Source organism: Perognathus longimembris, chromosome 10 (genome assembly GCF_023159225.1).
Source record: "Perognathus longimembris pacificus isolate PPM17 chromosome 10, ASM2315922v1, whole genome shotgun sequence".
NCBI lineage: Eukaryota > Metazoa > Chordata > Mammalia > Rodentia > Heteromyidae > Perognathus > Perognathus longimembris.
The window spans coordinates 72,173,308-72,183,556 of record NC_063170.1 but is presented as its reverse complement, the minus strand read 5'-3'; the positions used below and the strand labels follow the sequence as shown (position 1 = coordinate 72,183,556).

At 67.6% G+C, this 10,249-nt stretch overlaps 1 protein-coding gene across 1 annotated transcript; it reads left to right on the top strand.

Moving 5' to 3' along the window:
• Positions 1-1,855: 1,855 nt before the first annotated feature.
• On the top strand, positions 1,856-2,551 carry Dnajb8 (DnaJ heat shock protein family (Hsp40) member B8). The gene has a single exon (XM_048355065.1). It carries the CDS (start codon positions 1,856-1,858, stop codon positions 2,549-2,551), a length of 696 nt encoding a protein of 231 aa, XP_048211022.1.
• The last annotated feature ends 7,698 nt before the right edge of the window (positions 2,552-10,249 follow it).

The window sequence follows — 10,249 nt, the reverse complement described above, 5'->3', positions numbered from 1 at the left end:
ATCATCTAATTAGGAACGCTAGTGATAAGCAGATAGGGTAGGGAATGATTAGAATCCTTTTAAAAAGCCACTCCATTAATTACAGAGACAGAGAGGGGCCCTGGCCACTCAGAATACCAATTGGCTGCCTCATCAGCCTCCAGAGCTGGCCCTGGGGGGGGCTTCACGACCTGCTGGGTGACCTTGGTGTGCTGCGCCCTCTCTGGGCCTCCCAGCGCTGGGGCCAGCCTCGGCCTGGAGACAGCCTGCTCACCTGAGGCCATCTCTCTCTCCAGACCACAGGGGTGGGGCTGAGTGGAGGCCGCCGCACCAGAAGCTGGGGCCAGGCTGGCTCCCCAGAGAGAGGACGGGACAGAGAGGCCAAGTCACCTAACAGCTAAGCCGTCGGAGCTGGGCGAGGTGCTCAGACCTCTGCCTGTGTTCAGAATCTGTGGGACCCCCATGGTCCTGCTGCTCCTAGGCCCTGTGGAGCATCAGGGCCTCGCGGGACAGGCGGGGAGTCCCCTCTGCACGCCGACTGCCCGGCTTTGTCCACACCTTCCTTTAGGAGCCTTTATCCCACCCCCCGGCCTCCTTCAGCCCCTGGGTCAGGGGGGCGCGGAGGCCTGCCACGGCGGGCTAGGGCCGGGCCTAAGTCCTGCTGGGTGGTCTTGCCCCTGGGGCAGCGCCGAGCCCAGCAGCCGGCGGGGGGGCTCTCCGGTTAGCCTCTCGGCTGTCTGGCCCCCAGTACCACATCAGGGTAGGGGTTGGGGCCCAACACTGGGGCTAGAGAAAGGCTGACGCTGCTCTGGAGCTGGAAGCGCCAGGCAAGGCTCCCTCCTCTGCCCCAGGGTCCTCCTGGCCTCCCCACCGTCACTGCGGTCCACGGAGACTCACGCAGCGTGGACGCCTGTCTCCTGCTCCACCCCCTCGGAGAAGGGGCTAGAGTCGCCTGTGACCTCCCACGGAGCCCAGGTCTGCTGTGGAGCCCCTCTGCACACCAGGGTGGGCGCCTGGGCAGGCCAGCCCGCCCGTGAGGTGGGGGACCCTGGGGCTGCAGGCTCACCAGAGGCGTCCAGGATCTGTGGCTGCCCCTGCTGGCACTCGGAGTGCCTGAAACAGCCGGGTGGGGGCCCTGGGGGGAGCGGATAGGAAGGGAAGGGGTGGGGACCGAGGGGAGGGGGGAGGGGGAGAAAGAAGAAGGGAGCCGGGAGGGAGGGAGGACGAGAGGCAGAGGAAGGAGGGGCCACCTTAGTGAGTACTGAGGCCTGAGCACTGCACCCAACGCTGCTGCCACAGACCGAGGGTGCTCACCGCAGGCATGCTCTATTCTCTCGCATCCCGGAAGCTAGGAGGTCTCCCCCCCACTCCCCTCCTGCTCTCCCCCCATCCCTGCCCACGCTTCCCCCTCCCCGTCCCTCCCCCTCCACCCCCCCCCCCCCGTCCCTGCCCGCTCTCCCCTGACTTCCCCTGCAGTCCTCAAGCTTCCCGGTCCACCCTCAGCCCTGTTGCAGCCAAGCGTGGCACTGCGGGCCCGGCCGGGCCACGGCCCCCTCCAGGCCGGACCCTGGGCCCAGCCTGGCCTGGTCCAAGCTGGGGTGGGGGCGGCCACGCCCGGAGCTGAGGTCACAAAGGGCCCCGGCCCCAGCGGTGGAGGAGCTGGCCCCAGGCAGTGTCCCCACCCCCACCCCCTCCCGCAGCAGCGGGCCCCACCTGACCCGGCCGGCCCCGGTGCTATGGAAAGCTGAACTCCCCGGCCTTCTCTCCACCCCCAGCCAGCGGACTCCAGCCGGGCGGCAGCCGCCCCCTCCACCCCTCCGCCCCCCGGCCCCGCCCGAAGCCTCCCTGGCACCGGCTCCCCCGCGCCCTCCCCGGCATGGCCAACTACTACGAGGTGCTGGGCGTACCCACCAACGCCTCCCCTGAGGACATCAAGAAGGCATACCGCAAGCTGGCCTTGCGCTGGCACCCGGACAAGAACCCCAACAACAAGGAGGAGGCCGAGAAGAAGTTCAAGCAGGTGTCGGAGGCCTACGAGGTGCTGTCGGACTCCAAGCGACGCCTGGTGTACGACCGGGCCGGCTGCAGCGAGTCCTGGCGGGCGGGCGGGGCCGGGCCCCCGTGCGGCGGCCCCTTCGGCGGCGGCTACACCTTCCGCAACCCCGAGGACATCTTCCGGGAGTTCTTCGGGGGCCTGGACCCCTTCTCCTTTGACTTCTGGGAGGCCCCTTTCGGCAGCGCGCGGGGCCGGGGGCACGGCCTGCGGGGGGCCTTCGCGGCGGGCTTCGGGGAGTTCCCGGCCTTCATGGAGGCCTTCTCCTCCTTCGACTCGCTGGGCCACGGCGGGGGCGGCCGCACCACCTTCTCGTCCACGTCCTTCGGGGGCTCGGGGGCCGGCAGCTCCGGCTTCAAGTCTGTGATGTCCTCCACAGAGATGGTCAACGGACACAAGGTCACCACCAAGCGCATCTTGGAGAACGGGCAGGAGCGGGTGGAGGTGGAGGAGGACGGGCAGCTCACCTCGGTGACCATCAACGGCAAGGAGCAGCTGAAGAGGGTGGACAGCAAGTGAGCTCGGGCTCAGCTCCCGCCAGGCACGGCGGCAGGGGCTGACGGCAATTAAATATGCTGAGTGAGTTCTCCAGAGCCTCCGGTCTGCTGTGTGGGGTCCTCGGGCCCGGCGGGAGGATCTACGGAGAGGGGCATGGCCGCCGCCCCACGACCCGGGAGCCCGGGCCCGGCCAGCGGGCGGCACCCACCCAGCCCGGCGCCGTCGGGTCTGCCCGCCTCTCGGCCCCGCTGGCCTGCGCCTCCCGCTCCGTCCCGCAGCCCACCTTCCTCCCACGGCCTTCCCGCCCTTCTGCACCCACGCGTGCCCTGGCAGCCTTGCCAGACCCAGGCCACCCCTCGTGACGCGGCCGGTCCTAAAGCCGTCCAGCCCCGCCCAGCTCTCAGCACGGAGACCCCGGGCCTCACCTCCGGGGCCCGCCGGCGGGGCCTCTGTCCCGGCCTCACGGACCCCACCCTGGCCCCGTTCCTCCCCGCCACCTCATGCCGTGCGACCAGAGGGCCTTGGCACACGCCGCGTTCTCTGGCGATCACCAGCTTCGGCTGGGTCTTGAGACCCCGTGGGACCCAGAGCCTCACCCTGACTGGGTCAGAGCAGGAGCGGGCATCCGGGGAGGACTCCCAGGGGTGTGTGCCTGCAGCCCAGAGGATGGGGCGGTGGGCTGGAGGGTGGGCAGGGAATTATTATTGACAGTGTGCGTTTGAACTCAGGGTCTCAAATTTGCCGGGTGGGCGTTTTGCCACTTGAACGACTCTTCTAGCAAGATGGGAATTGGGGTCAGGTGGCCTGCTGTCTGGGGGAAGGAACGGCAAGGCGCAGGCCCCAGCGGCCCAGAGTATCCCTGCCTGGCCCGAGGAAGCCCAGAGGCTACATAATGGCCAGGCCCCATTTTATAGAGAGGGAACCCGAGGCGCGGGGAGGGGGATCACACAGTGGTTGTGGTTGAGCCAGGACTCCATCCTGAGTTGACCCAAAGGCCTGGCCTGCAGCCACGGTGGGCATGGAGGCCCCCGGTGAGGCGTGGGGCCCAGGCCAGTGCCGTTTCTACCGCAGTAGGGGGAGCAGGGAAAGCGGTGACTCCAGGTTGTGGAGCTCAACCTTGGCCACAGGCAGTGGCCAGAAGTGGTGCTGTCGGTCTCAGGTAGACAAGAACCTGGCAGGTGTCATCTGCACCGCAGCCCCAGCGGGGCCTGGTGTCCAGTGGGGCAACAGGCCAGAGCTCATTGCTGCAGGCAACAGCAAGAACCAGTAGGCATGCTCAGAGGACGGGCTGGGCTCAGAGGATGGGCTGGGGCTCAGAGGACGGGCTGGGCTCACAGGTGGGCTGGGGCTCACAGGTGGGCTGGGGCTCAGAGGACGGGGTGGGGCTCACAGGTGGGCTGGGCTCAGAGGATGGGCTGGGCTCAGAGGACGGGCTGGGCTCACAGGTGGGCTGGGCTCACAGGTGGGCTGGGGCTCAGAGGACGGGGTGGGGCTCACAGGTGGGCTGGGCTCAGAGGACGGGCTGGGCTCAGAGGACGGGCTGGGCTCACAGGTGGGCTGGGCTCACAGGTGGGCTGGGGCTCAGAGGACGGGGTGGGGCTCACAGGTGGGCTGGGCTCACAGGTGGGCTGGGCTCAGAGGACGGGGTGGGGCTCAGAGGATGGGCTGGGCTCACAGGTGGGCTGGGCTCACAGGTGGGCTGGGCTCACAGGTGGGCTGGGCTCACAGGTGGGCTGGGGCTCAGGAAGGGCTGGGGCTCAGAGGGTGGGGATGTCAGGAGGGCTCTTGGCCTCCTCACTGGTAGGAGAGACCATGGTGAACGGTCAGTCACTCGACGCAGGGCCGGAAGGTAGAGGTGGGCTCCTCTTCCAGACGCCCGTGGGGACCCACGCCGTGCTCTTTGGGGCGTGCCACGTGCTGGAGGACCTGGTCTGGAGGCGGCTGCCCCGTGTTGCTGGGCCCGGCAGGGCTCGCTGGGCCGAGGCAGCTGGAGGCCCTTAACCGCGTTACGGGAAGGCAGGGCGGCTGTGGTTCACCTCGGCGCCCGGCCTGCGCGGGTCTAACTTCATCAAATCCACCACAGCATTAAACACCCGACCTCTGTCCCCACCAACCTGCTGATTTCCCTGAGGCCTGGAGTCAAGTGTGTTCACTTAGCCGAGACAGCTGCTGGCAAATCCAATTACGCCCCCGCGGCACAGGCAGCCGCCCGCGCCGGGCTGGGGGCACGGAGCGCGCCAGGGGCTGGCCGGGCATCGGGGCTCCCCGGCCGCCCGCCCTCCGTTTTGAGCCGGAACACGGACCCCCCTCCCGGCACAGACGTGGCTCCCCGCTCCCCTCCCAGGGAGCCACGAAGTCCAGGCCTGCCTAGCCTGATGGCGTGGGGACCCAGCCCCCCCAGGTGTGCAGGGGTGGGCCCTGCCCCGGCCCCCTGTGCTCGCTGCCCACACCGGGCCTTCCCTCTGACCACTGCCGTTAGGCTTCCTGCCGTTGGATTCCCAGGAGACTCTGCCTGCGTCACCGCCGTGGCTTTCACGGGCCCACAGTGGCCACGCCGGCCGGGGCTGGGGCCAAGCCCTCCCGGGCCCTGGCCGTGGGTCTGCGTGTGAGGACCGTGGTAGGGGGCGCAGCCCCACCTCCGCACCGCGTCCCAGAATGGTGCTGGCTGGTCAGGCCGGGCTTCAGTTCTGCCGCCCCCTACGCCCGAGGCCAGCCTGGACTCCACAGGTCCCGCCTCGGCGGTCACCGTCACGGAGCCAGCCTCCGCGCGGCCCGCACACGCTGGCACGCCCCCGCCCGGGGCCACGCCCTCTGCCCGCGGCCTCTCCCACGCCTCGCAGACCTCGCTCCACGTGCCCCCAGGTCTGCACGCCAGCCCCTGCCCCGCTGCCGGGCCCCACCCTTGCCCCAGCTAGCCCTGCCGGTCCTTCACGCTCAGCTCAGCCCCCCTGGCGAGGCTCGGGCCAGGCCGGGCACCTCCACCCTCCACTCCTGACCCTGGGTCCCGGGGGAAGGGGCAGACTGGCCTCTGAGCCAGGTCGCGTGACACCAGAGTGGTTCACACAGCAGGGCACCAAGGCTGCTGGGGACCTGGTCTGAACCCCTGTTCTGCTGAGCCAGAGCCTGGCCTCCAAGCCTGGCCAGAGCAGGGCTTCTCCAGGCTCAGGGCCCCTGTGTCCCCAGAAGGAACTTGGCCTGCAAGCTTGGTGACTCAAGGAACAAATGTGGCTATCTACCCCCACTTTACAGATGGGGAAACCGAGGCTGAGGAGACTTGGCCAGGGCCACACAGCCTCCCTGGCGGAGGGTCCTGCCCATTGTCCCCTCCCTGCACTGGCCTGGCTGGGGTAGGTGGGGCCACAGCCCCCTGGCCCTCCCCCTAGCCCCTTCCCCCCCTCCTCCCCTCCCTTTGGCCAGCGATGTTATCACAGCTGATTTAATTTCAAAGACAGATTGAGCTGTGGGGGGAGGGGGAGGGGGAGGGGGAGCGCTATCGCAGGGCCATCTGCCCTGTTGCCATGGGGATGGGCTTCCAGGACTGTGCACGGAGGACCCAGATAAGAGAGTGGGCCGAGGGGGCGTGGGGTGGGTGGTGGGCAGAGCAGGGGGAGCCCGGAGAGCAGAGGCCGGGACCAGGGAGGCAGGGAAGTGCCCGGCGGTGGCTGCCACGAGAGACCCGAGAGGCCCGAGAGGCCCCGCCACCCGGGGCTGAGCAGGCCTCAGGCCCAGGCCCGTGGTGGCCAGGGCGGCCGGGGTGCCAGCCTCCCCTCCTGGCCCTGGCGCTCTGCGGGCCTCCCGGGGCCCTGACCTGGCTCCTGCAGGCTCCCGAGCTCGGCCACCGGGAAGGGCGCCGGAGGGGAGGGCATCTTGGCAGGCAGCCCCTCCGCCAGCCCAGGGTGGCACCCAGGTGCCCCGGCCCTGCCGGGACATCGGAGTCTTCAACCCAACAGGCCTGGTGCCCAGGGCACGAGGGGCTTTGGCGGCGGTGTCGTGGGAGAGGCAGGGGCCCCTCAAGGCCCAGTCGTCACCTCTCATCCGGGCACCCTGGTGCCCGCTGGGGCTCTGCTGGGCCGGCCCCGCCGTCCGGCCCCGGGCTCAGCAGACCCACCCCCGCCTGGAGCTGGGCGCTGTCAGAGCACCAGAGGGCTCCCTCGGCGCCGCCCCTCGCTTTGTCCCTGCCGACCGCTCCCTGGTCCCTCCTGGTCCTGAGGACGCTGGCGGCCCACAGAGGTGAGTGCGGCTCGTGCCGTCCCAGCAACCGCTCAGAGGGGCACAGGGGCCCCCAGACGGGCACGGGGGCCCCCAGTCGGGCAGGGCCGCTCGGGACCCTCGGGGGCTCCGCGTCTGGCACTCTGTCCCTGCCTCCTGAGCTCCCCGAAGACTCTGGAACCCACTGGCCCCCGGCCACTGCCAGGCTCCAGGCCACCCGCATCAGGCCGCTGGGCCGCACGACCTCCACGGACGACCTGGGAGGTCCAGGCCTCAGAGAGACTGGGTGACATGGCTTCCAGCTCATTCCTGTGGTGGTCTGGCTGGCTCCTGGTGCAAAAGCCCGGGAATGGACGGGAGCCTCGGGCGGAAGCTCCCGGCTCCTCCGGGGAGGCGGACACAGAGAGGACTGCAGCCCCCAGGCCTCCACCGCCGCGGCCTCCGCACAGCCTGGCTCTGTATCCCCACCTCTCCACCCTGCTGCGTGTCTTCAGTGATGGTTGTGTATGCATCTATGTACGTGTGTGTGGGGGTCTGGATGGATGGATAGATGTGGTCGTGGGGCTTGAACTAGGGCCTGGACACTGTCCCTGAGCTCTTTTGCTCAAGTCTTGTGCTCTACCACAGCTCCACTTCCGGTTTTCAGGCGGCTCATTGGAGATAAGAGTCTCATGGAAGAGCTGGGAGTGTGGCGTAGTGGTAGAGCGCTCGCCTCGCATGCATGAAGCCCTGGGTTCGATTCCTCAGCACCACATACACAAAGGCAGAAGGGGTGCTGTGGCTCAAGGGGTAGAGTGCTAGCCTTGAGAAAAAAGAAGCTCAGGGACAGTGCTCAGGCCCTGAGTTCGAGCTCTAGGAATGGCATGCGCGTGCACACACACATGGACTTTCCTGCCTGGGCTTTGAACCTCGAGCCTCAGATCTCAGCCTCCTCCACCAGCACCTGGCTCTGTATTGAATTGTGGTAAAACTCACAAATGGTGCTGGCGCGTTAGCCCTCTGGCCCAGTGGCATTAGGCCCGTTCCACCCAGGGCCCCAGGGCTTGCCCAGCAAGGGCGGTGCCATGGAGATGCACCTCGTGGTAGCGAGTACTGTACATTCACAGCCACCCCACCCCCCGGACACTCTCCCCCCCCCCCCCCGCCCCCGGCTCATCTAGCTCATGTCCTGTCCGTCGGAACCCCACCGCCGGGCACAGCCTCGGGATGGGGTGGGGGTCGTGTCCCGCCCAGTGGCTGGGCTCACCTCGCCTTCTGTCTCTCCACCCAGGCGGGCGAGTGTGTCACCAAGCAGCTGATCACTCCCAAGGCGCAATGGCAGAGCGCCTGCCGGCAGGCAGAGGCCAGTGTAGGCCTCAGCTTAGACTGGTGGCGGCAAAGCAAAAGCCAGAGTCAGGCACGCACCATCTTCCCCCAGAGGCGCGGCCTGGGCCATTGCTGAGCACTCCCCCGGCAGTTTGGGAAACTCTAGAGAGACGTATACAGCTTTTCCTTCTGGGTTTTTTTTTTAATTTAATTTTTTGGTTTAAACTTATGGAGACGGGGCCTCACCGTGCTGCCCAGGCTGGCCCTGGACTGTCGGCTCAAAGCCCCTCCCCGCTCAGCCCCGGAGCCGGGACAAGAGCAGCACAGCCTCAGGTGTGAGCTGAAGTTGTGACTTCTGGGCACAGGTCCAGACGCTGGGCGGACTGAACTGTTTTCTCTGGCTTCGACCAGTTGCACGCAGGCCAGTGGACAATGTCACGTTTCCCCCTCAACCCAGGTGGGCAGGGAGGCTGACTCGGGGGGTGTCGGCCCTGGGCCTGGGGGGGAGCTCTCGCGGGAGGGTCCTGTGTGAGCCTTTGTTACTTGGTCAGTCCTGGGGCTTGAGTTCAGGGCCTCCCCATCTCTCTCGGCTTTCCCGCTGGTGCACTACCACTTGAGCCATGTCTCCATTTCTGACTTCTTCATGGTTGATTGGAGACAGGCACACGGGTGTCTCCGTCTGGGCTGGCTTCAAACTGTGGTCTTCCGATCTCAGCTGGCTGAGTGGCTGGGAGCCACTGGCGCCCGCGATCTCGGGCCGTTCCCCAGCGTCCGGAGGCCTCTGCCCTCCCCGGCAGGCGGCCCTGGTCCCCGCAGAGCCAGCATGCGGCTTCTCGAGCTTTCTCCTGACTCTTGTCTCCTGGGGTGACATTTAGGACCCATGCAGACAATCCGAGGCTGCATCTCCCCTTGGCCCGAAAGGACCAGGCAGGACCGGGGTGTGGACATTCTGGGTGGGGGAGACATTATGTACCCCCTACCCATCCCCAGAAGCCAGCAGAGGGGCCGGGGAGGGCCAGCTGGTTGGACCACGGCTTCACCGGGGTCTGGAGGATCCAGGTACACCCCTGAGACTTTCTCGGCTCGGCCGCCTCCCCGGGCCTCCCTGGGGGTGAACAGGCCTGTGTCCCACAGGGCCGGGGCCACCTGCCCGCCAACCGCACGCTGCTGTCACACCCCAAAGCAGGAACCTGGGACCGGCAGCCACTTGAGCCCCCAGGCGCCGTGGTTAGCCTGCGGTCACCCTGGCCGCCGGTCAGGAAGCCCCCAGGGTCGAAGGGCCTGGGGTGGTGGCCAGGGCGCAGCATCTCCTCCAGACGTGGGGGTGGGCAGACAGGCCAGCATCCGTCCACCCGTCTCAGCAAGGCCGCCAGGAGCCGCCCGGGCTCCCTCTGCCTCCGGGCCCCTCCATTCCCCTCGCCACCGTGGGGCCCACAGCCATCAGCCACTTGCCACTTGGGTTCCCCGGTGCCCTCCGTCTTCCTGGGCTATGGCCCCGGACCCTGGCACCAACAGCAGCTGCTCTGTCCCAGCTCACAGGCACGGCCCAAGGAGGGGGGCTGCCACCCCGAGGATCCCTAAGACTTGGAGAGGGGGTGGTCAGCGCCCCGCGGGGGTCCTGCCACATGCTTCCGCCCTCCACCCTCCGGGGCCGTCCCGGGACCCCTCTTCCAAAAGAGGCGGAGCCCCCGGCCTCAACAGGAAAGGAAAGGGAGGCAGGGCAGTAAAGCAAGAGACGCCCCAGGTGGTGGTGAGCACTGACATGTATTGAAAGCTCCGGGACAAGTCATGGAGCCTGCATTCCCCACCTGGACAGCGCCAGAGTAGCTAGTGGCATCACCCCTCTGCCACCAGCTAACACACACACACGAACCCGGCCTGATGGTCCACGACTGCTGTGGTCTGGTGAGAAGCCTGTGGGGCACTGGATGATGGAGGGGAAGACCACACCCACCTACCACCCTGTGGGCACTGGATGATGGAGGGGAAGACCACACCCACCTACCACCCTGTGAGCACTGGATGATGGAGACCACACCCACCTACCACCCTGTGGGCACTGGATGATGGAGACCACACCCACCTCACCACCCTGTGAGCACTGGATGATGGAGGAAGAGACCACACCCACCTCACCACCCTGTGGGCACTGGATGATGGAGGAGGAGACCACACCCACCTACCACCCTGTGGGCACTGGATGAT

What these genes read in the sequence shown, in the direction of transcription:
- Dnajb8 (XM_048355065.1), top strand. Translation starts at nt 1,856, where the DNA reads ATGGCCAACTACTACGAGGTGCTGGGCGTACCCACCAACGCCTCCCCT.